The 26196-nt window shown below is 44.9% G+C and overlaps 1 protein-coding gene across 11 annotated transcripts in view; it reads left to right on the forward strand.

Moving 5' to 3' along the window:
• Window positions 1–26196, forward strand: part of PPP2R5C (protein phosphatase 2 regulatory subunit B'gamma) — a 140461-nt gene that overhangs the window by 48761 nt on the left and 65504 nt on the right. Inside the window, exon 1 of one of the 11 annotated variants that reach the window (XM_070593589.1) lies at window positions 8278–8572. The exons of 8 other annotated variants lie outside the window; for them this stretch is intronic. In XM_070593589.1, coding sequence (XP_070449690.1) covers window positions 8551–8572 — 22 coding nt within the window. In that variant the 5' untranslated portion in view covers window positions 8278–8550. Of the gene's footprint in view, window positions 1–8277; window positions 8573–26196 lie in introns of those variants that run through there. 2 more of the 11 variants (XM_008528574.2, XM_070593588.1) reach the window with 2 other exon arrangements.

Raw genomic sequence — 26196 nt, forward strand, 5'->3', positions numbered from 1 at the left:
TGTGCAGTCAGCAGTGTAGTGAGTACCTAGGATTATCTTCATTCCCCAAAATTAGGAAGGAAGAATGTTTCGGTGATGACCAAAAATAAAAGACCCTTCAAAAGATCATACCAGTGAGTCATTCTCTCCGAATAGTGCATCAGCTCAACTCAAGATTTTCGCTTCACAAACATCTATGTGTTGTGTAACTGTCACTCTCTATGAAGTGACCGTTTAGAAATGCACGTGTAAAGCTTACCTATGGTGACACTGTACGTGAAGTTGTTTCCTTTGTGTTCCTGACAGGATGGAACGTTACCAGAGTAACTAAGTAGCTCTCCGGGGAGATGCATGTTTGTGTAAAGCCTGCACACCTTTTGTTAATTAGTCTTCCCTTGAACTTGGGTATGTCTGCTCGGAGAATTCTGATCATGACTGCTGCCTTGCAGCAGAAGCTAAACTTCTAGAATGTTGTCATTGAAGTATGTTAATTGTGTAGAAGAATGAGAGAAAAATAAAAAGATGAGGTTAATAGTCAAGAAAAGGGTGTGTGTTTTAAACCTAGAAAAAGGACAGACTCCTCAAGGGCAGCGTAGTTTGGAGTACAACCTGCTCCTCATCCTGCTCTGGTTCCATATGTCAGGTGCAGTTGCACGGTGGTTCTCTGAACCCCGCAGTCCTCTGCCAGTCGATTCAAGCTTTTGTGAACGGTGACTGACGTTCCTCCCAGCATTCCTGCCTGGGAGGGGAGCAGGACACGTCCTAGTGTGCCTCTCCCCAAGGTCACCAGCCTATAAGGCCAAATCCAGGGTCCCCACCCTAACTGCATGTCCCCAAGCTGCTACTGGTGGCGGCCCCAGGAGAGGCAGCATTTATAGAGCGCCTTCCGTGTGCTGGACCAGGGCCACATCCTCCTAACCCTGTTCTCTCGCCACAACTGCCCAGCACTGTGAGGCGTTGCTCCCATTTTGTTCTAGAAGAGGAGGGGAGCCTCTTGTCCAGAGCCACAGAGAATGAATAAAACAGTCAGAGCTCATGCTGTCTGCACCACTTTAGAGTGTTGTGAGGTGGTGGGGAAAGCTTCCACATCACATGAACCTTCTGATGGTTAGCATTTTCTGTAGTGTAATATCTTTGAGTGTCTGGAGTTCAGACTCCTCTCAGGTTTAGATGAGAGTCTGTTAGATTCTGTGTCTGCGTTCTTGGTGAGGGGGAGTTGATCGCCTCCTTCCCTGCCGTCCCGTCTCACTCAGCACGTCTGCCAGGGATTCATTGGTGCCTTAATTTTCTTCTCTCCTCCATGAATCCTGAGCATCCTGAGGAAAGTCAAGGTCAATTGGCTACTTCTCATGACATTTGCCGTCGTTCCTTGAGTATAAGCACTCAGTCAGCGTTGAACTGAAAATAAAAAAGTTATTTCTCTGAAAGAACACTCGGTAACAGTTAATTGGTGTATTAGCTAATTGATCAGTCAAATAGTACTTGTGAGGCTCGTGAGAAACTGTACAAGGTCACTGGTGGGAAAAGTGGATACAGGTGACTACTGTGCTCTGGGCCTTGCTTCAGACTCCATCTCCTCTTTCCCGTCGGACGGAGGCATTACCCCAAGGCTGTGGAGAGCTCTGCAAAATGGGGTGGTTTCTCCCACTGACGCGCTTAAAGAAAAGTGCATCTTTTTAATCTTGGAAAGACATTGGCTGGAGTGCAGGAGCAAACTGCAGCAAGTAAAGGCTGGTTTTGTTTTAGCTCCTTGAATTATTCATAAGTCAAAACCCTTGTAGTTTGAGTAAATAAAGAGATGTAGCGATCAAATACAGTGCGCGACTCTGTAGCAGACCTTTGTTCTGAAGCAACAGAATCAAACCCATGGAAGAGGCTTTTCGGGCAGTTGGAGAAGGCTGAGTGCAGAGTGCTGTGGGCGCTGTGGAGTCCCGTGCGTCTCCTGGGTGTGACATTGTGGGGAGCTGTCCTTGCTCTGAGCGATGGCAGGTTGAAGCGTTGAAGAGGGAGGTATCGTGATCACTGAAACTTGCTTCAAACCACAGAGAGAAAAATAACTCAAGCAAATATGCTAAAACACGAATAATTGTTGAATCTCAGGAAGTGGGGGTACAGGTATTCAATCAATTTCTGTGTAGGTTTAAACTTTTTTGCAATATTTGAGAGAAATATCTTTTAAATGTTCTGCTTTAGAAAAAATGTGCAAAGGAGATGTAATTACTTAGAAATTGTTTCCTAAATAGTGAGCGGTGGTCTTTCATGTTCAAGTTTTGGCTTGTCCTACGATTTTCCTTTCATTCCATTGTTGACAAATTGGTCAGTGAAGTAGTCAGGTGGGAACTTGGCCGTCCTGGCTGGGTGGGGTTGAGACCTTGCAGCCTAGCTCCCAGTGGCCCCCTCAGTAGTGGCAGCCTCACAGCAGGGGGTGCCCCTGCCAGCCAGCACCAGGCCCTCATTGCTAACTCATAGTGGCTGCACCATCTTACCAAAGAGTGTTTTTGGAGTGTACACCTTATTTGATGTTTATTTGCATGTTTATTGATGTCTTAAAGTGAAACAGCCTTTAAGGCACGCTCCAAGATAAAACCAAAGTTCCCTTTGAACTTGAGAGAGCGCTTGCTGTGAACAGCGAGGGTCTGAAGCCACAGGACCACCAGCTAGCTGAGCCATTTTGGGCAAGCTGCTCCCTCTCTGTGCGTGGAAATGGGAATGACATGAGAATAAGATGACCTGCCTCTTTGGGTTTTTGGAGGGTTAAAGGAGTGATGAATACGTAGAAGGTGCTTAAAATGGTGCCTGGAGTGTCGTCAGCTCTCAAAGTGTTAGTGGTTGCCGTGGTTGTCACCCCTTTTCTAGGTCAGATGTGGGACTTCGGAGCCCAGCATCTTAACCGCAGCTTGTGTTATTTTTCGACAGCTGTGATACCTGTGTTCGTTCATCTTGAAACTCGTCTGGCTCTCTCCCCCGTTTACCCTTCACCAAGCCTTCTCTCCTCATGCAGTCCGCTAGTCATTTCACCACCTGGAGGAAATTAGTATCATCAGTAATCCTGGAGTTTGTACTATGCTCTGCGTGTAGATTATGTATAGAATTACCTGATAAGATGATCTCAAGCGCCGTCCCCAGGGCCTCTCCATGAGAGTGTACTTACTGATCCCTGTTTGGGTCCCATCTCTTAAGTAAAATAAGAAATCAGTATTTATGTACATTCCCTCCTCCCCCTGCTTTTAACTCTTGAAGAAAAGAGTTTTAGCATAACATTCATAAGGACTTCTGTTTTTAGAAGTTAGAGATATTATCTGTGATTAGTCCCAAATAGGGTGATTTCACGTCATTTCCCTTTAGTTGTTTTTAAATGCGTATGATGCTTTCTGATGCTTTAGCAGTTTGGCTTCCAAAGGTTTGCTGTCTTACTGTCAAATCCTGCTACATCTGACTCCTCTGAATTTGTTTTTTGTTGGGATTTTTTAATTGAGATAGTATTGGAATTAAGTGGAATCTCAACTATAACCTTCTGTTTTACTGTTTAAAGTTTTAATATTGTTGTGTTTTTAATACAATTTGAACTGTTAACACTGTTTGATTAGGTTATTTATTCTCTTTGAGATATTTGAACTTTTTATACTGTATTTGGATTTTTGTCTGCTGATTGAGTTATTCATGAACGATGTGTATTTTGACTTAGAGAGTTTTGAGAATAGTGATGTTTCTCTCTGGGGAACAAGCCCAATTCTTCCTAAGTTGCTGGTCCCTTATTCTTGGCAGGCTTTGAAGAGGAAGAGGTGGGAGGGGGTGTGCGTTCATGTGTATTTGCATTTGTAGATGGTTTTGGTACCCATGCCACTAGGAATTGTTCTTTTCACCTTTGTGTAGTAGGCCAAGCTTATTGCGGGGTGGCGTTTGATACCGTGTTCTCAGAACTCGAGCTGTGAAGGTGTCCTCAGCCTTTGCAGAGGGCAGCGTTCATGAGCGTGGTGCCAGGGCGCCTGGAGCCCCGGAGATACTTTTAAGGGGTCTGCAGGACCAAAACTCTTCCTGAGAACACCAAGGCCCTGTCTGGCTCTGTGTGTGGCCATTTGCCTGGATGGTACAAAGGCAGTGGTGAGTGAGACAGCTCCTTCCATGGAGCAGGCAGTGCTGTCCAGCCAGGGGCCACTCTGTTCCCCACCACGAGCACACCAGTCACCTGAGAACGTCCTTGAGGAAGCAGGAAGTGGTTAGTTATGTTAAATCTCGCCCTTTCTGTCCACACCTTCTAATATTGTGTGCTGATGTGTGGCGTTCGCATAAAGCCCCCTGCTGTGCTGGAGGACGTTGGCTGTCTCAGGAAAACCCGCAGTGGTTTGAGTTGCAAGCTGAACTAGCCATTTTTTTAGAAACATCATTTTTACTTGAAAGAACAAAAGACAAACTGTGGTTATTAAAACTTGAGTATTTGACAGATGTTTTCTCGAAAAGGAACCAAGTGAGCCTATCATTGAAGGGAAACAACTGTGACACTGTTTGTTGCCCATGATAAAATTCAAGGTTGCAAGCAAAAATTTGAATTTGGGGAAACTTATGTCTGCCATTGTGAACTTGACAGCTCCCAGTGCTGAAGACTCCTGGCGATGTTAGCAGTCGGGGCCTGTGGATGTGTGCAGTGGGAGATCTGCATAACTGAGCACTAGCACTTTCCAAAAGAGCAGTAAATGATGCTACAAGACGCGTGTGGGCAGGAGAGATGGTCCGAGTGCGGGGCACACCGCAGGATTCTGATGGAACTGAAACACCCATCAATATGGTTTCAGATTCCACATCGCAACTAATCTTGAAGAAACTGCCACTTGTTGAAAGCATAAAATCAAGGAAAAATATCCAGAGGTTTTTTAAAAGGCTGTTGAAATACCTCCGTTTTCAACTAAACTTGTCTTTGTGAAGCTGGGCTTTTTTTCATGTACTTCAACCAAGATGACATATCAAACAAATCGAATTCAGAAACAAGCGCAGATCTACCTGTCTTCTGTTAAGTCAGACATTAGAGATATGCAAACGTGTAAAACAGTGCCGCTCTTCTTGCTAGTTTTTTTAAATAATATTATTTTCATAATGATATTTAAGTTAACATGAAATGAGCCTATTATTTTAGATGACTAAGTAAATATTTTAAACATTCTCTAATCTATTCAATATCAGTAGATGTAACCCACTTAATCCAAGCTCTTTGAAAGGGTCCTCCAGACTTTTTAGGAGTGTACATGGGTCCTGACACCAATGAAAACTAGGAAATCTCTCTAGTGTGGGCCGAATATGACTCTGAGCCTGTTTTTACTAAGCTTCTGTATTTTTTCTCTTCCCCCTCAAAAAAAAAACCCCAGATTAACTGGTTAGCCAGTGGTGCACACGGGCCTCTCGGGCCACAGTGAGAGACGATGAGGGCAGCGACTGCACAGTGGGCAGTGAAGTCACCCCCAGACCCAGAGCCGTCCTTTCTGCCTTAGCTTCTGTTGATCTTTTTCTAATCTTTTCTAAATCTAATCTAAAAAAATCCATTTTCATTTAGTCAAATAATATGTGAATATACCACCTTTACATTTTTTAAAAATTATAAATAAAACCAAAATTCTCTTGGCCTTATCCCCTAAATCTCTTACCTTTTCCTGTCTCTCAAAGTGAACTGTTTGGAGTATGCTGTGTGTCATTCCAGACTGTGTATGTGTATATGTATTCACATAAATAATATGTATATTTACTTATTCACAGAAAGTATATAGTATTTTTTGTTTCTTTATGTCTTAAGAAAAAAATCTGACATGAGAGCAGTTTTAGAAACCTAAACCTTTCAGTTTTAGTATCTTGATAGCTCTCTAAAATAATCGATGATGCTTTGGGTTAATGTTGCTACATTATATTATCCTGTATTGCACTGTGTACACATACATTGCATAAGCTCTAAGTGTGATCTCCCATCTTTCTGCTGATTTGGTTTAAACTCTCCAACTAGGTGGGTATCTGGGAGGAGGTGGCTAGTGGAGCACCTGCCAGTGCCTTGGGGCTGTCCCAGGGGCTGCCACAGGCACTTAACGCCCACAGCCTCGCAGGAGAGAAGCTCTGTGCCCATTTTACAGGTGTCAAAAATAAGTGTCTACTAGTGGACCTAAGCAAAGAGTGAGTGACAAGGCCAGAAGAATCCTCACACTGTCTGACAGAGTTTAGGCCACTTCTACTGTACCAGGTTGCTGGAAATGTGGATTTGTGTTGGTGCCTGCTTGAGACCTCATCCTGAGGAGACGTTTGAGAGAGCACTGCTGATCCCTCTCTGTCTGCTTTTTAAAATATTCTACTAGACATTGAAAACTCTGAAGTCTTGTTAATTTGGTGACCCACTCCTCCCCTCCCCCACGCCCCTTCCTAAATTAGATCCAGTCATACCAGAATCCAGAGGTAGCAGATCGAGGTTTTAAGACCTAACAAGGGCACTTATACCTTCCTGAACCTAGGAATCTATTAGGTTTAAAATTTTGTTGTTGTTAGTGCCATCAACTCCTAGTGACCCACTGTCCAGCAGAGTGGAGCCCTACCCAGTCTTTGCACCATCCTCTCACCTTCCGGCGCTGTATCAGACAATCCTCCTCTGCTATTCATAGGGTTTTCATGGCCAGTTTTTTCAGAAGCGGGGGGCCAGGCCCTTCTTCCTAGTCTGTCTCAGTCTGGAAGCTCCGCTGAAACCTGGGTAACCCTGCTGGTATTTGAAATCCCGTTGGCACAGCTCTCAGCATCACAGCAACATGCAGCTGCCAGTGTGACAACCGACAGACGGGTGGGGTGCTTCTCTGACCGGGAAACGAACGCCCTGCGGAGGTGAGACGCTGGTCTTAACCACTAGACCCCCAGGGCTGGTTCGGTTTAAAGATGCATTTGGTTGAATTACGCATCTTCAGGGGATTGAAAGAAAGGAGCTTAGCTGCGCATTCCAATCTACTATCCCTGAGGACAAAAAAAACCATAATGAGAATGAGCAAATTTCTCCTTTTATTTTATCCTTAGTTAAGAAAAATGCCATGCCAATGGAAAACTTTGAGTGACTGTCCAATGAGTGAGGGCTTTTTTTAAGAATCTAATAAATTCAGAAACTTTTTTCTTTGCAATAAAGTCACAAGTAACGTTATATTGAAAAAGTGTTATTAATCTTTAACAAAGGCTAACTTAAATTTGTACTTTAACCCAAAGTTAAACTTAGGATGTTCTGAAATTTTTGACTTATCTTCCTCTCCTCCCTACTACCTCCTCTTAAGAACTCCTTTCTTATTTTATCTCGTTTATTTTCCAAGTGAGGCCTTTAGGTATTGAAACTGAGCTGCTTTTAAGGCACGTAAACTTTCTTTGGGTTGACTCTTCTTATTCAAATAGTGCAGCATCACTGGATATGAATCCTGTGTTTTTTACTTCTAGATTTTGTGCATCAGTTAATGTAAACTTTCAAAATATTAATCTTGAATTTAATTTTGATATGAGTTGCAATTATCAACATCCAGTTAAATGAATATAGATTGTCCCACCTGTATAGATTGGAAAAAATATCTTTGGGGGGGGGGGGGTGTGTGTGCACACCTGTGTTTATATAAAGCCCAATATCAACTTGTAAAAACCAGTTCAGTCTGCAGTCCTGTTATTTTGTATATGGGTTTAAACATTTGTTATTTGAGCCTTTTCTCTATCTTAAAAAAGATGGAGAGCCTTTAAGTGAAATGTAAGCTAAACTTGGAGCCCCCAAAATAATCTTAAACACTATTCTTCATGTTTAAATATTTTTAAAAAATAATCAAGGGAAATGTAAGAAGCATGTTCAGTGGAGCGTTCTCTGGCAGGAAACAGGGACGTGTCAGCCAGTTAATAGCCTTAACTATGGCATCCATAGTCACTCAGACATGCTGCCCATGTAAATATTTATGCCAGCTGGCAGTGTGCAGAACTGAGGCAGGGCAGCCCAAGAGCTAATGCAGTTTGGGCGTCTGTCGTCAGTGTGTGACTTCTCACACGTTATCTGGTATACCAAACTTTACCGTCATTCATTTCCTCTGGAGTTTTTCAAAATTGTATAGCCTGAAGAAAAGTTGTTTTCAAAGACCAGTCTACTCGGAGCATTTCGGTACTCCACGTCTGCAGCGTGGTAGATACCCAAAGGAAAATGGACAGACTGTTATTGTTTGTCATTAGCACCCAGCAACCTTTTGAATCTTCAAAGCTCCTCGCAAGTGTTCATTAACCCGTCCTCTTTCCTGTGAGGTAGCAATCAGGTGTTATTAGTTCCATTTTTACAGTTGTGGAAACCAAAGCAGAGAGGTCCCCCGACTTGCCTGAGGTCCCAGAAGGAGCTGGTGACAGAGAGCGGCCGAGCGTTTGTGTTTTCTGACTCACAGTTCTGGGCTCACACCTCTCTGAGCGTGCTGTGGGGCTGCGTTCGCAGGTTCCTTTATCACAGAGATCTGTCTTCATGGGACTCTCTGCTCTCAGTTTTTTATAGTGGGGTAGAGTGCAGTACAGCCGGAACCAGGTTAGTTGATCTGATGGTGTCGTCTAGAAAAACAAGAGATGCAGATTCTGGGTCACGAAGGTAAGGCTGTACCTTGAGGGTCTGTGGTTATGGGTGAAATTAAAGGAGCCTTAAATTGTGCCCACTTGCCCCTTAGCATAGCCTGGAAGCTCCTGTTGAAGAAACACGGACTCTGTGACTCTCTTCCACGTGGTTTAAGGACCTTGCACAGCCTGAGAGGTTCACGTTGGAGTGGCATTTTCAACACAGCTGATGAGAGTATTTCAGTGTTAAACATAAGTTGCTGCTGGTAAAGATTCCTCCTCAGTAATTCTTAGAATTTAGTACCAAATTAGGTCTATTGTTCTCTTGGTAGTAAGAGTGTGGAGCTCTTGGGGGGTGGGGAGAGAGGCCTTCTTTGTCTGAAAAGTGGCTGTTTCAGTCTAGCATTTGTCCAAGGGAAGCAGTGGTGAGAACTGTTTCTTGGTGATGTGTACAGTTGAGGGGATGTTTACACTGAGGTAGAAACATCTTTGTACTCATGCTCCTGATTTCCATAAAGCTCTGCGGATGTTTCCTTCCTCATTCTTTGCTTTCCAGCCTTCTGAATGTGTGCTCCTGTTGATGTCAGTGTTGTAGTGTAGCAACCCTACATCCTTTGTTGTGCTTTCAAATTAGGTTAAAATTAAGACTGAAAAATTGGAGTTAACTGAATTCATTTCAAAAGGAAGGAAATCTTTATGGAATATACCTAACACAGAAAGGAGAACAAAACTTAGTTTGACCTTATGCTGTACAGCCACCTAAAGCTTTGTTTCATTCCCTTGACAAATACTTAGAAATCACCACCGTGGTGGTTGGCGCTGTACTGGGTGCTGAAGGTGCGTGTGCACCCACTGCAGACGGGCGCAGAGGAGGAGGGAGCAGGCCCTGTGGGCAGGCGAGGCCTCTCTAGGGAAGTCAGTCTTGCTAAGCTCATTTGTGGCCCCAGAACGCAGTCCAGGACCTGAGGTGATTCATTCAGCACACTGAGGATGTGTTGGGGTCGGGGGTTGGCAACGTGGTTAGAGAAATCCTGGGAAAGACTTTAGATCCTGTAAGTAGGACTTCTTTCTGGAGTGATAATGGAGAGCGTCAGAGAGCGATGAAGCGAAAAGGCAAGATGCAGAGCGGTGATGAAGCGCAGAGAGAGCTAAGAATGTATTTGTTATAGTTCCATAATGAAACTTGAGAGATAGGAAACTAAAAGTGATACTGCTGGTAGGGGAATGCAAGGGTTTTCACCATGTGTGTGTGCGTGCCTGTGTCTTTGAACCGTGTGAGTGTGTTACCTATTCAAAAAGTTACATAGAAATAAGACATAGCATTAAAAGTGGGGGCATATACTGATTACTGATCTTCACAGTGAGAATCAGGGATTGCTGTCTGTGTGTGTCTTTGAAGTTACTGCTGTGCTTTTAGCCAGTTAACCGGCTAGAACACAGTCTTGAAAGGCCAAGATCATGGATTTGGACTTGAGCTGTAGCCAGAAATTAAGTTTGCTCGTCCTTATCCTAGTGTGCGCACTCTCAGCTCTTGCCAGGCCTGTTTGAGTGCACACCCTCATTTGTGAGGGCAGCAGAGCGCGAGGATGCAGGTGGAGGGGGCAGGTCAGTCACCCCTCAACTTCCTCAGCAGGGCCTCTCTCAGATGGTATCATTCTGGTAAGACTGACCTTTCCTGGCTGTGTTTCATTTAGTCAAATGGACCAGTTTTGCTGTCTTTCAGACATTGTCACTGTGCGGTCAGCCCTGTTCGTTTCTTGGGTGTGAATGGTAAAGCTGTGAAAACCAGAACGTTCAGTGTCTTCCTCAGCAGACAGGGTTTTTGGAAATTTCTGGGGCAGGAGGGAGAATTTAGGAAGGAAGCTGGGGAAGTAGCTTTGGTTCTCCTCATGGCACAGAGGGGAGGCTCCGTGGAGAATCAAAGGGGAAACAGCAAGGTGGGGAGTGTGAAGAATGGCGTGCTGACCTAGGGTCGGTAAAGTATGGCGTGGCCTGGAGCAGAGTCAAAGGTGGCAATCACCACTCTGTCACAGCCAAGTCTTTCTGTGTCTCAATTCCTTATCAGGCCCTTATCATAGATGTGCTTTACAAATATTTTTCCCAGTCTGTAGTGTCTTTTCACTTTCTTGATGATGCCATTTGCAGCACAAACGTTTTGAATTTGGATGAAGTCCAAGTTATCTAATTTGTCTTTTGTTGCTTATGTTTTTGGTGTCATATCTGAGAAACCATTGCCTAATCAAGGATTTCCTCCCATGTTTTCTTCTAAGAGTTTTATAATCTTAGCTCTCACATTTGGTCTCTAATCCATTTTGAGTGAATTTTTGTATATGGTGTTAGGTAAGGGTCCAACTTCATTGTTTTGCATGTGGATATCCAGTTTTCCCAGCACCATTTGTTGAAAAGACTGTTCTTTCCCCGTTGAATGGACTTGGCTCCCTTGTTGAAAATCAATGGACCATAAATGTGAGGGTTTATTTCTGGACTCTCTATCCTGTTCCATTGGTCTATATGTCTGTGCCACAGTCTTGGTTATTGTAGCTTTGTGGGAAGTTTTAAAATCAAGAAGTGTGAGTCCCCTAGCTTTGTTCATCTTTTTCAAGATTGTTTTGGTACTCGGGTCTCTTGCATTTCTGTGTGAATTCGGTTAGATCAGGATAGTGGGGCGCAGACTCTCCCTGGCAGCTGCTCTGACTGAGGGGAGAACGTGCCCCTACGGGGAGTATGGGGCCTTGGCCCCATGTGGTCTACTATGAACCTCCAAAATGTTTGTTTCTGAAGTCTCAAGATTTGTCATAAAAAGCTACTTGAATTCTGTATTCTGTTTTGTAATTATTACAGTTTTATGTAAAAATGTTTAGAGGCCGGCCCCATGGCTGAGTGGTTAAGTTTGTGCACTCCGCTTCGGTGGCCCAGGGTTTCGCTGGTTCGGATCCTGGACGCAGACATGGCACCGCTCATCAGGCCGCACTGAAGCAGCATCTCACATGGCTCAACTAGAGGGACCCACAACTAAAAATATACAACTGTGTACTGGGGGGCTTGGGGGAGAAAAAGGAAAAATAAAAAATCTTAAAAATGTTTAACGTGATGTGACAGCATTGTAAAACTGATATCTGGGAAGCATATCATGTTTACCCTGTGGCTTTGTGCTCCCCCAGAATGCATGCCCCAGTTTAAAAGGCCGGGGTGGGGAGAAACCTGCCTGTTAAGCCCTTGTGTTTGTAAAGGTGATTTCTTTGACTGTCAGCCGTCTAACCTCTGCCTCTCTTTTCTCTTGATTCTCAAAATAGATTTAGGTCTTGTCAATCTTGACCATCAAAAAGATTTAATTCTTACAGGATGAAATCCATTTCATTCCTCAAGTTATCTATTTTTGGAAAATCAAGTTCTTGGCCAGGGAGCACAGGTACCTAGCTTATCCAGGTACAGGTGTACCAAAGGTCGCGATCCAGGGTCAGTGGTTTTCAAGCACCTGTGCTGCTCTGTGGCAAGGCCTTTTACCTGTCCAAGGCAAAAATAGAGATGATGTAGTGTGGGTTTTTCATAAAGCTAAATTTATTCAGTTTGCAAGACTATCCTTTATTCTGTTCATCCTTTTTGGTGTTAAAATATCTTTTCTGTTATGATTTTTTTAAATGTTCTTGTTTGTTAGAATGGTAAGCTAAGTCAGTTTTCAAGATTCTTTGCAAACTTTTACTAGTCTGTGAAATCCTAATTCCAGAACATCATTTTAAACCACAAATCCCAGATTTTTCCCTTGTTTACATTTAGAATTACCACATAGTACTTCAGACAATTTATGTAACTTAAAAGCCCATTTTTTAGTCATTTTATGTGAAATGTCCAGAAAAGACAAGTCCGTAGAGACACAAAGCAGATTAGAGGTCGCCAGGGTGGAGAAGAGGGCTTGGAGAGCGATTGCTCCGAGGGCACAGGGTGGTGTTCTGGGATAAGGAAAAAGTTTTGAAACTAGAGCGGGCGGTTGTACAACATTGTGAATGTACTAAATGCCACTGAATTGTACACTTTAAAATGGTTAATTGTATGTTATGTGAATTTCACCTCAATTTTTTTTAAAGCTCATTTTATTCAATGGTGTAATTATATATAAGGCTAGAAAGTAGGAGGGGAGAGTGTTTTATTCAGGTTATATAAATTCAGGTGAGTTTAGGATGTGTTACTCACACACAGAGACACATAGATGTTATCAATTTGTGTCTCTAAGCATAATCATTAGAAGCTGGTTAGGCAGACAAACTTGTGCTTTGGGACAGCAGGAAGGTATGTTTAACACACCATTGAGGCTCTGAGATATTGTTTATTCTCACCCCAGAAACAATATACATTCACCAACTTTTTCCAACCTTTCACACTGGAAACTTGAAGTTTTGAGACCACTTTCAGGAGAAATCTGAATAAAGTTTTTCTGATTGCTTTGTCTGGTGGCCCTGTGCTCAGTGTTTACAGAGACGCTGGCCACCGTGCTGAAGGGGTTGGGCCAGTTCTGTCCTGTAAACTTGGAAAGGGGAGCATGTGGTTTGTCCTCCCTGCCTCCATAAAAGGACCTACGTTGTTTTTAAGTAAGACTCCTTATTATGAATTCTGACTACAGCATTTTTTTAGACTTTCTTTCTCTGCTGCTTCCAGAAGGAAACCCACAGCAGGGAATTGCTGGGTTAGAGCCCCACCTGGACTTGGGGTTCTGTGGCGACCCACACGCTCACTGCTGTTCAGGTTTCTTGATTGCCTGAAATAATTGAGCTTGTCGCCATGACTTCAGTTAAAACATTGATTGTGCTTTACTTTTAATAGAACGTTAAGATCTCTTATAATATTCCATAAAGTTAGATTTTTTTCAAGGAGGATGATTTTTCCACTGAACTTTGAGTCTGTGTTTGTAAATGTGTTGTGTTTTGTCAGCATTGAGGTGGTTTTCCGTGCGTCATCCGTGATCACAGAGGGACAGTCTCAAGCACTCTGGTCATACAGGGGGAAGAATTCAGACACTTGGCTCCACGCGGCAGCACTTCCTGACCCCCAGTCTGCCACCCCCATCACTGTTAAGTGGCGCCTTCAAATTGCATTTCTTCCTGACGAGCAGCTCGTTCCTGCTTTTGTTGTTTTGTTGTTGTTGTCATTGTTGTCTTCTATTTTGCAGTATTGAAACTGCACTCCTGGAAACTGAACACTGGTTTAGTGTCCACAGTGACAAGAAAGACAAGTTTTCAGAAGTCGTTTCTGTTTAGTCCTCTGCTGCCACTGCTTGGCTTCCTTGCCTCCTAAGAGCAAGAGCTGCAGTGAGAACATGGGTGGTTTATCCGAGCATCAGAGTCTGTGAATATCATTGTTGTAAAGAAAACCTCTGCTGTCCTCAGGCCTGTCGTCGAGGCAGAGCTCAGTTAGATAGCTTTATGACTCAAAGAAAAACTGAAATGTAATTCCTGAAAATGCCAAATTGTTCTCCCAGTCGCTCTTCAAGACTCAATATGCTGCAGTCCGTAGGACAGAGAGAATTTCCAAATCCATTGAGGTTTTTGTTATCCAGTCATATTTTACAACCCCTGTAACATTTTATTTCAGTGAAATCTTCCGTTATCACGAGTAGAGCTGCGTAGGATTCATGAACCGTACGCTGCTCTTTCCAAACGAGACCAGGGTTTCACTTAAAGTAACAAAGGATGGTCTTCCTGGGGACTGTGCGCAGATTCTCAGTTGTGGCTCTGGAAGTTCTGACCTGATTCAGGCCTGCTTGGAGGCTGACGACAGCCCAGCGTTGGCCCAGATCATCGTAAACGAGAGCAGCAGAGAATTCACCCCAGGGAGGGCTCCCGATGGGACGCGGCTGAAAGGATACTGTGGCAGGCTTTGTCTCTGTGCTACACACACATCGGGTGAAGTGGATCATTTCTAGCAAAGGGATTTACTTAAAATTTAACATGATTGTGTTATTCTATAGAAGAAAACATGTTTACTATTAGGTTGGGTCAAATTGTAGCTCTCATATCAGATACTTGAGTTTAAAGGTGTAAATGGAAAATTCAAGTCTGCAAAGCAGGGAACACTGAGATAAGCGAGAGAGCCTGCCCTTGGGGAGTTTCAGTCTAAGAATGATGAGAAGAAAACATAAATATCCACAATGGAAGGTCAGATGAATGCGGCACTTGCTGGGCACCAAGAGGATGAGGAGATGCTGAATACATGTTTACCATCAGGCGGCATTGCTGGGCAGCTGGGCTTTCAGCAGTTGGGATGGGGGGCAAAGGGGAACTTGGCAGAACAAAGCGCACGCATGGTGAGTAAATGGCAGGGGTCACCGGTAGTGGGGGCCAGGGTGGATGTATGGCCATGTTGGGGCCTTATGTAAGTATACCCATCCAGCACACATTTCTAAGCACTTTTATGTCCAATACCTGTCATACACGGGTGAAAAAGATGAGCCAACAATCCATGTGCAAATAACAACAATGCCGTGTGTATGTGCAGGAATGGCAGCTGTGCAGGGGTATTAACAGAGCCCAGAGGAAGGGCACTTCGCTCAGCTTTGGGGGAAAGAGGTGTGGTGTTTGTTTTGTTTGTTACACCACAAATGACATATTGTCCTTGTTGGTATTTATGATATCTTAGTGTGTAAGACGTGCTGATATATTTATATACAATATTCATATTTTGGCTACTTCCAAAAAAGAATTTGATATGGCCTAAAATATTAGAACACATGCAACACTATATCAGTGGAAAAAAATTTACCAGAAGCCAGTTTGGAGGGCTAATTCAACTTTTGAATGGAGTTATTCAACACAGTTTCAGAAAAAAATTTATGCTCTGAATGGGCCAATAGGCATAGCATCTTTTTAAGCTTCCTTTTAATTTGTGATGCTAAAACCATTGCAGGTGCACAAAGGAAGAACTTGCCTTCCTCTTTGATTTGTAAGATGAGACATGCCACCTTCTCATTTACGTTCTTTAAATAAGTAGAATTAGTCTTTATTTACACTGGTTAAAGTTGAGTTTAATTTGTCCAACGACATTGTTATTTTAGTCGCAATATTATGATGTAGATTTGAAGGCAAAACTTAAAAGAACTGATTGATCACTGGGATCGATGGAGAGAGTCTAATACTGGGCTCCTGGATTGTAGTATTTCATTTATAAAACCAAAGACTGGCAGGGGATCGGCAAAGGCTGAGAGGAGTTGTCTGTCAGTCTGTCCTCTCAACGAGACAAACAGATGTACCACAGAGGTAGAATGATCTTCTTGCTCCTCATTCAGGGCCATGGATGGAGACCAAAGCCTGCACTTTGTTAACGAGTGATGTCAACATAAAAATCTGTAAATTAGGCAAAATAGGCGATTTCTTGTTTTGTTCTTCCCTTTATACTGCAGGGTAGCCCCAGATTCCAAGTGTGGTAGACACACACTGCTGGTGACACAAGAGATGATTTTAAGTGATTCAGAGTTCAACATTTTAATAATTATATATTGATGAATATAAAAATGTATAATTAGCATGTCAAATCCATGATTTCTTAGGTTATTATTGCTTAGGACGGGGCTTAGCAAAAAGTATATCCATTTAAAGAAAAACACCAATAATAGCACAGCTGTGCACAGCTGTGGGCCAAAATTGAGAAGGTGTTGGTGAATGCCCACAGTGTGGGAAACCCTGGGATGGCCCATGCTGTGTCCATTCCAAGAAGACTGTTCTGAAGAGCCTTCCAGTCTCTTCTGTCTGGTTCCAAGCACAGGAGCCTCAGGGGAGCAGGACTGGGGGACTGAAGAGTCTGGATTCTGGCAGCCCTGGGGGAAGGGGCCACCAACAGCTCAACTTGCCCGTCCGTCACTTCTGTCCCCGCTCTGTCGTTGCCTGATCTCTCCCTCCAGTTCCCACCTTGGCTGTCACAGCCGCTTTGTGCCCTGTCACTGGGTAATTTCTCTGCATATCGCTTAGCTTTTTCTCAAGCAAGGTACTTAACCTTCTGAGTAGCTTTCTGCATTTGCAAAATAGGAAATAATAACGCATCTCCCTCATGGAATAGTTGTGGGTGTTCGATGAGATGAGCCGTACAAGCCCTTGGCACGGAATCTGGAACATAGTAAAATTGATAACATCAGCAGTGACCATGATTTGATCTACCCAGGTCTTCCCATGTTTCCAAATTCAGATTCCAGTTAGTGAAAACTGATTGTTGGTAGCTTCAGTTTTCAGGAGAAAAGCTTTGACTTGGCCATAGCCTTGTCCTCAGATAAGTTGTTTACTCAAGCTGCCTGGGAATGGGGTCCAGGTGTCAGAGAAGCCTGCAGCCTGGTCTGCCCCTCTTGTCCATGGTGGGCTGGCCGGCACTGGGCACTGCTGTAAGTGGCCTGTGCTGGGGCTTCATTAGCGTGAGCACCGAGGCAGAGCTCCCATGCTAGGAGGCTTCTCGGCCCTGCTGGTGGTGGGAAGTCTTGGCCAGCTTGGTCAGACCAAGCAGATGCTTTAATAAGATAGGGTCACTGAAGGTCAGCTAGGAGATTCCAGACTCTGTAAGTTTAGCAGAAGTTGTGACAGGATCACACAGTTGCCTAAAATCACTGATTTAATCATGTAGTTTGATAATTCTTCAGAAATTACCACCCTGGGGAACCACTGTTCTTAATTTTGCGTTCATTCCTGTCTCTGGTCCTCTAGCCCAAAAGACCCCTCCCTTGCATTTCATCTGGTTTCTTTTGGAGAGGACACGGTGTGGTGGAGCAAGAGGACTGAGTTTGAATTCCATCTCTCCCAACTGTCAGGTCCATGACTGTTCCACGCGGAGTTTTCCCGAGGGATTGTTAAAGGAGCGGGCAGCATCGTGTTTGTAAATATGCTGTCAGAAACATCAGAGTACAATAAGTATGTTTTTGTTTTAAATTTTCTCTCTAGCATGGCTGGGAGTGCTTTGGTTTTTACTTCCCATCTTCACTGAATCCAGAGTTTAAAAGTGATCTGTTCCTCTGATCGACCAAACACAGTTGGTCCAGTGGGGAGAGTTACATCACACATGAAGGGTCACCTTGAGAGTCTGAGCAGAGTTTCTGTGTGTTGACTTGCACCCCAGAAGCCTGTCTCTGGAACTGGGGCGCCCTTGACTTCGTCTGGTCCTCGTTGTCGACGCGCTCAGGACGTTGAGGTTGTCTGTGAGGTTAGAAGCAGCGATGGCAGTCCTGACGCCAATTTCGAGCGGAAGTGGTCTTTTCAACCTAGACGAAAAATAGTCTTCTCACAAAAAAGGAGATGAAGAAAGATCAGGACATTAAATAATCTCTTCATTAGGCATTTAAGTGTGGCTCTTGATATCCCACAGGCCACCAGTGGTTGAGTTGAGTAAGTGTTTTCCTCTCTAGTTCAGGTAGCTGTTGCAGGAAAAATAGCTCAAGGAGAATTCTCTTCCCAGACTCAGTGTTTAGTGGGTGAAACTTCAGAGGCCCATTGCCAGTCCTGGCAGCCGAGTCTCTTAAAATTAGGAGGTCATATAATGCACGATTGGGGCCATTCCTACAAAAGATTTATGCACTAAGATACCAGTTTTGTCTCATCGGGGATCTGGATGGGAATTAGAGGAGTGAATCTTTATGTCCTGGGAAAATCAGAAATTAACCCTTTAGTTGACTACCACTACCCTTTCCTCTCCCAAGATGACTCTGTTGAAAAGCTATAAGAACAAGTCCTCAAATCTTGGACAGTCGCTTTCTGATACTCAGCTCACTCGTGAGCACGTGATGAAACTGCTTCAGAGCAGGGCGGGAAGGTCTGGCGGGATCTTCTGTTTTGCTTCCCTTTCTTGCCAGGTTCCTGGAGAAGCGTTTTACTTTTAAGAGCGTATTCAGAGCACATGCACAGTAAGGGAAAAAGGCAGCCTTTGTCTTTTGGGCTTTGGGTCTCTGATTCCAGCCTGTCTGATGGGCCGATGGCCCCAGAGCTCTTCCTCATAGTGCAGGGACAGGGCTCCTTGGCCGGGCCGTCTCAGGAAGACTGTCTGGCAGGTGCAGTGAACAGCAGTGTGCTGTGGCCGAGGAGCCAGGGGAGGTGGGAGGAGGGCGGCCTGAGGGGTAGGCGTCAGCCGAGAACTTGTAGGTGAATTACACCAGGGAGCTGACACAGTAGAAGGAAAAGTTGTTGATTTGGATATTTGGTTGGTGGTCATGTTATTAAGTCAGACTTGGTGTTAAGGCAAAATCCCAGACATTTGACACTTGGCCTAGAGGGTTCCTTTTTAAGTCCCACCTTCTCGTCCTTGATGTTGGGCTGTGGGGAGCTTGGCCCGGGTCACGGTGGTTTGTATGATGCACTACTGGTTTTAATTCACAGGTTTTTTTCATTGAAGAGTTTTAAGGTCTTAGAAGTAATATCTTGTTAAGATTTCTGAGGTCTGTTGGGGGACAGACACAATCTTTATCTTTATCAGGAACTGTGACCACCCTGGGAGGTTTGGAAGGACTCCTGGCCTGCTGGACAGTGCCAGGGTGGAGGCCAGAACTGTCCCCTCACAAGGGTGCTGCTTGTTCCTGCAAGCCATCGAGAGTCTCTGAAGCCACACTGCCTGGGCTCAGACACCAGCCCTGTCACTTCTGAGCCATGTCACCTTAACCTTTGTATGGATCCATTTCCTTGCTGTATAATGGCTACCCTTCTCCTCAGTGTGGGGTTGTGAGGAGTTATAGTAATACTGAGCACAGAGTTAGTACTCAATAATGCGAGCTATTAGTATTCCTTAAAAGAATTAAAAGTGAAAATCATACAGAAAATTAGTGAGATAAAATATGATGGAAAATTAGATTTTCAAAATTGTTTAAGAATTCTTCAACCCCAAGCAAAACTAAGAAGCTTAGACTTCCAGCTAAAAGCAACTAAAATGCTCCAAGCAGTTGAATCCACAAAGCTGAACGGGTTTCGTCTGAGCTGCGGATGGAGCCCTAAAGCTGGAGTCCCCTGACGGGCAGCTGTAGCCCCGCGGAGAGCGGGCACCCAGGCCCCCCAGCAGCAGGCGAAGGCTGCCCTGCCCTCCTCTTTCTCTGCTCCCAACCTGCCAGCCTTTAGACTAAACTCAGTTTCTAGGATCGCACACACATTTATAGCTAGTTTTTGTGACATTCAATCAGGATTGTAAGTGAGTCATTCTGTTATTTTGGAAATGTGTATCTCAAGGATCTGAAGATAGTTCTTTAGGAAAATGCTATTTAAACTGAATAAACTTGTTTAAATATAATATCTCAATGTTAAACGTCTGGGGTGTCACATACATTTTTCTAGGCTAGCAAAATTTAAGGATTATTTCCTTAATTTTACAAGTTACCTTTACCCTTTTATATACACTACTGTATATAACAAACAAACATGGTTCTTCTAACTTCAGCTTTAAATCCTAAAATGAGATTGGTAATAAATAAGAAGAAATAGAGAGAGAGTAAAGCTATGTTAGGCAGTTACAAAAGAAAAGCGGAGGTCATGATGTTGATAGTGGGCAAAGCTGAATTCCAGGCAAAGATTCAGTGAGGCAGGGTTGCTTCATCTCGCTGGGACGGTCGACCTGCCGTGAATGGGTGTGGCCCGATGGTTTAACGTCAAGAGCTAGAGGGCCAGTAGGACAGAACTGATAGGACTCCCCGGCCCGGCGCAGGTCAGGTGGTGGCTGCAAGTTAGCACGATGAGCCAGGAGAGGCTTCAGAGAACAGTGCTCATGAAGTTTTCGATTTAACGTATAATACAGTTCACAGAGAAAACCTCTGTGATTTCCAGAAAGTTGAAATAAGTGGAACCCATATTCTCTCATCATAATACAATAAAAATAGGAATAAATGCAGAGGTAGAAACCAGGCCTCCTCAGGCAGAGGGGTGTCGCTTCTGGCGCGGCACCAGCTGGCACTGCCGCCTGGGCCCCCACCCTGCCAGTGGCTCCTTCTGTTCACGGTTCAGCCCGGTGTCCTTTTCATAGCCAGGACTCCAGCCCGTACCCCATCACGAGGGTTTCTTTCCTAAAGTGGTTTTGTTTGTTGGCTTTTTGGGTTTTGTTTTGACTTGCTTGTTTCCCCACTTGAGTGGAACCTCCGTGAAAGCAGAGACCTTACCTGTCCTGCAGAAAGTTCATCCTCAAAGTCAGGAGCGCTGCCTGGCACGCAGGAGACTTTGAACAATATTGTCGAATGAACTTAATAATGATACCTATGTTGCGAGGACCGTTGCCAGCCTTTTACGTCTGTCGTCTCAGTTACTCCTCCGTTCACCCTTGAAGGAGGTACTGTCAGCGTCCCCCTTGTGCTACTGGGGGGACAAAGCCCAGGCTTAGCACACTGCCCGAGAACTGACAGCCGGTGAGGAGGAGGACAGAGATTGGAGCCCAGGCTGTCTGACTCAGGCGGTGTTCTCATGTTCTGAACCACAGAGGTCTCCAGTGAATGAATGAATGAAATAAGGCGACGGCCTACGGAGTTAATGTGTAAACATAGTTATTAAATAAGAATGAAAAGAAATTATTTAAACACTTGAAAAGATAGAAAAGGACCAAAATGAATTAAATAATTACTGTATTTTATGAAGACAGAGCAGAAATGAATGAGTTAGGAAACTGAAGGAAAAAAAAAAGAAACCCAAGAGCTAGTTTTGGAAGAGGGGTGGGCAGCGGGGCCCCCAGCTTCCCTGGTGAAGGAGGAGAGAAATCACAGTGTACAGGAAATATTCAGAGGTCAAAGGAAAATAAGTGGGAGCATCTCAATAAATCTGAAGATGGCATTTGGTAAAATTCAACTTCCATTCCCGATTTGTGGTTTGTTTTTAATTTTTTCAAATAATTTCAAATTTATAGAAAGTTGAAGAATGATGTAAAGAATTTTCTTTATCAAGTTTCACCCATTTGTCAACGTCTTGCCACATTTGCTCTGTTGTTTCTCTCATGTCTGTGTTTATGACCAGTGAACATGGGGGTCTTACCAGCTCCTCCTCACCTCAGGGCCCTGAGTTTCTTTTGCCTCGGTCCTCCCAGGAGACTGTTCCTGTCTTCTCGAAGGGAAGGGAGACCCTAGATGCAGGGCTCATCTCTTTGGATTTCTGTTGTCTTTCTTCTTGATCCCTCACTGTTCTGTAAGTTCCTTGCTGCCTTCAAACAGCTTTTGTTTGTTTGTTTTTTGGTGAGGAAGATTAGCCCTGAGCTCACATCTATTGCTGATCTTCCTCTTTTTCCTTGAGAAAGATTGTCCCTGAGCCAACATCTGTGCCTGTCTTCCTCTATTTCATCTGTGAGATGCCGCCACAGCATGGTTTGGTGAGTAGTGTGCAGGTCCGCTCCTGGGATCGGAACCCATGAACCCCGGGCCACTGAAGTGGAGCACGTGAACTTAACCACTGTGCCAGCAGGGTGGCCCCCAGTTTTGGGGTTTTTTTAAACTATTTTCTCAAGCTTTTCTTGCTGCTTCAGTGGGAGGTTGGCTGCTACCTACTCTGCCATTTCCAGAAGCAAAGTCCCTGGTGGTTGGAAGCTGACGCTTGCTCGGCTCTCCAGAGGAGAGATCCGTCATTTTGTACTTACAGGGAGCAAAGGGGTCCTCAGAGAACAGCTATTCGGTACCTTTCCAGCAGTCCTCTGCACCCCTGCTTCATGGTGCTGTGACCATCCTTACCAGCAGGGCCTATGGAGCTTCACAGGCACACCCCAGGTTGCTTCTCCAGCGTCCCAGGGCCGCAGCACTGCCCTGCCATCCCTCTCTCCCAGGCTGTCTGGCCTGCCTCCCTCCACCTGCTCGCCAGCCTGGCAGTCTCGTTGCCTTGAAGGTATAAGCCCTTTACAAAATTCACTGCTTTTTTTAGTGAGGTTTTAGAAGGGAGTAGAACACATAAATGTGTTCCATCTTCCTCTGTTATCATAAATTAAAGCATTGTGTATAATGTTATATTTTTAAATAAAGAACACCATGAAAATTGAGTTTGACTTATTAAATTATAGCACACATGTACAGTCAAGTTCCAAACAATTAAAAGTGATGTTGGTCTATTTATTGATCTATGGGCTGTTCTTGACATAGGCTTAAAGTGAAAAACAGGACCCCGTGAAGCGCAGTTTTCAGTAGCTCATTGTATGATTCGGCACACTTGTGTACAGAGAGACCCTCCCCCACTTAGGAAGACGTACATCAAAATGCCAACAGTGCTTCTCTGAGTATTCCTTTCTTATGTTGTTTGGATTTTTTTTATTTTACAGTAAGCGTATATCATTTTTCTGAAAAAGATCTTCAAAAATATGTAATACATGCTAATACATCGTATGTTAGCAGTTGAATACCACGTTCAAGTTGCATTTAAAGACCAATGGTCAACTGTCCACAGAGAGAAAGATTTCACATAGAGGTTTAAGCCCTTGGCTTTTTCTGTGTTCCTCCCTGTGGTACTCACTTAATAAGTTCCTCAACTGGATTAAAAAGAATAACCACACTGTTCCTCCCCCATTTCTGTCCTGAGACCCTGTAGTATTTTCATCTCCTCCCCTCTCGAGGAATTGCTGCAAGCACGCTAGGCTGTGAGAGAAGCACTCTCACAGTCCTGTAGAGCCAGAAGGAACCTTATTTCTCAGATGTGGAAACGGAGGCCCAGAAGTGTCAAGCAGCTGGTCACAACTGGTTCACGGCGGTCTCCTGCTGCCCTCGTCTGCTAGCCGCTTTCCAATTTTATTTATCTTCTTAGCCATGTGAGCTTCCAGCACCCTGACAAAAGAAACTAGCGCCACCATAATCCTTTATAAACCTATCAAACTTTAAGGATATTTTCCTATTCAAATCTAGTTATGCCATAAATTGATAGTACTAAAACGTCCGTGAACTCGTCGGAGAGATTGGCTGCTCCGTGACCTGGCAGGCACACGTGCCGTAATTGGATTTGGGGTTCGTTGAGCCTCTTTCAGGGCACGGCACTGTTCTAAGAACCAGAACAGGGCAGCGCGGTCGCCGTGCTGTTTGCCAGCACATCCACATAATTGTGTTATGCGCAACCAGACGCAGTCAGATTGAGATGCCGCCTTTTGTTCAGTACAAATTTAGTTGCTGAGTGCAGTGCATTAGTGGCCTGCTTGGAAATGCCTGGAGAGGATGCAGAACGTTGCTTCCGTAATGGACATTTTTGAGGGATAGAAGCATAAACAAGATTGAGAGAGAGAGAAGCCAACAAGGCACTGCCTGTGGTTAACAAAAAACGAAAACAAGGAACGTTTACTGAGGACATGCTCTGTTTCAGGCGCTAGTCTAAGCACACCACACCTGTTAGTTCACAACAACCCCACCAGGTAGTTATCCTCATTTTCTAGTTGAGGAAAAGAGAAGAGCTTTTCCTTTTGGGCTTTCTCCCAAAAAGAGAAAGCCTCCTGCCCGAGGTCACTAAGGTGATGACAGGTGGAGCTGGGACTCCAGCCCCTGTGTTCCCGCTTTCCGCTGAGTTCTTTAATGTCCTTGTCCTGCTGTGGCCTTGTGTCTGGGGGCTTCATAAATATTGGTAAGTGAAGGGTTCACAGTTGGAAACGAGGGGACAGCTGCATCTAGTGATGACCTCAAAGTGCCATGAGCATAAGTTGTTTCGATTTAACTATAAAACTTGGACCACAAAGAACAAATCTTTGAAAGTACTTTGTATGAAAACCTAGAATTTAGAGGACTAGATATGGAGGTTTCTGAACTGCACTAGCTCAGGTCGCCAAATTCTTCTATGGCTCCAACATTGGAGAACGTGGAAGCTGGCTCATCTTTGGGCCGTGCCCTGCCCCGGGCCCTGGGCCCCGCAAATGCTCTCTGTCCAGACAGGTGCCTCCACTGGTGGGTGCATTAATGTGGTGGTCTCTTCTCATATAGTCCTTCTGACTTCAAATGTAGAGACAGTTGAGAGTTCCTGGGAGGCGAGGCCAAGGGAAGGGCCTTTTGAGGGGGGACCCTTTGAGACCATCTGGGGCAGCAGACCAGGCCATGGGGCAGAGCCCTGAGCCCAACCAAAGGCTGTATCGTGCTGTCCCCGTGGCCTGCTCAGGCTTAGTCTTGAAGGAGGAGCACGCTTATCCTGTCCCATCCTGCGCCTGCCCTGCCTCAGAGACGGCTGAGGCTGCAGCTCCCCCACGGAACTTCTTGTGTGTGCCTCTCCTCTTGCTGTCCCCAGGTCCCCACCAGAGCCCTCATTATACCGGCAGATTGTCCTCCTTGCCAAACCCTGCTGCATCAAGAAAATAGGAATGGAATGGAAGTATGTACATAGATGATTTGAAGCATAATCTCAGTTTCCTGTGCTATTTGGGATGAAATATGTAGAAAAGGATTAGGTAAATGTCTTTCAACACACCTCCAAACACTAGAGTGTTTCTTGGTTTAACTAATAATAAAAACATCGAATATTTAGATAGCATATCCTTCTCCAAGGGCGAAACGAACCTTTTAGTCAACTCCTTGGATAACGCACTAAATGTATTACAGTTGTGCGCGATTGAGGGCGTGTGATGTGATTGGGCGGATGGTGCGTGTAGTCCATGGCCAGATTTTCTCGGTGCACGCTTGCCTCCCTTTAAAAGAGAAAGGCGGGGAGCTGATGCGCTCCAGATCGGTTACCTCGCTTAATGGTTTGCTTTACTGGGTTCGTGAGCCACGACTGGAGAGTTTCCAGAAGAACTGGGAGTGGGCAACGAGCCTGGTTTTGACCTTCAACTGTGTGCTCCGTCCGAGGACCCACCCAGACTCGCTACCTCAGCCATGACATCCCTTATGATGAGGGATGTGGGGGAAGGACGTGTTGTCGAGCCGTGTGTCACCACTAATTACCCCTGCCACTCGCAGAAAGGGGCCCACATCTGAGGGAACGTGGGCTTGGGTGTGCACGTAGCGCTGCCTGGCAGCCCAGGATTGCCCTCCAGTTTCATGGATATGGGACCAGGCCCATGCCTGGTCACACCTGGCAGGCACAGGTGGACAGACCTGCTGCAGGCCCGTCTTCCTACCACAGCAGCTGTCTAGTTTTTCTGTCTTATGGTATCCAAGCTCTGAGTTAAAATCCTTCTCTTTATAATTTATGTATTATTTGAGAGAGTAAAGTGCCAGGCTTAAGCAGTGCAGAAGTTTTCCATTTAATTTATGCTTCAGGATTCTATCTTGTCCCTCCACGCTGGGTATCCCGTTGGGCCGGCCTGAGAAGCACCATGTCCAAGAAGAATGTCTGTCCCATGGGAGATGCACCTGCACAGGACTGTGGACATCATTGATTATGAACACCTTTAGTTTTGTCCTTGTCGACATCATTAGTTTGTATGTGACACATGTCGCGTGCCTGTTGTTTTTTGGGGGTGTGGTGGAGGTGGAGGATGCTGTGCCCCCTCCTCGCCTCTGCATTCCTCCCCAAACAGCAGCTCGATTACAGTTCCATGTCAGAGCCAGCCAGAAAGCCCCCACGGGAGGCTTGTCTTGTCCCCAGGAGGGCATAGGCCACTCCCTGCCATGCATGCCACTGGGCCCTTGGAGACAGGAGGAGCTGTCATCCGTCTTTATTGGCTGCTGTCTTTAATACTGTTGGCCTCTTAGGGATTAGTTGCTGGCCAGATAAGATGAAGACTGGAACCCAGCATGAGGAAACATTAACACTAATTATACTAATCCTAGAGGGGCAGGGTGGTGGGCATGTGTGGAGATGAGAA

This window comes from Equus przewalskii, chromosome 25 (assembly GCF_037783145.1).
Source record: "Equus przewalskii isolate Varuska chromosome 25, EquPr2, whole genome shotgun sequence".
NCBI lineage: Eukaryota > Metazoa > Chordata > Mammalia > Perissodactyla > Equidae > Equus > Equus przewalskii.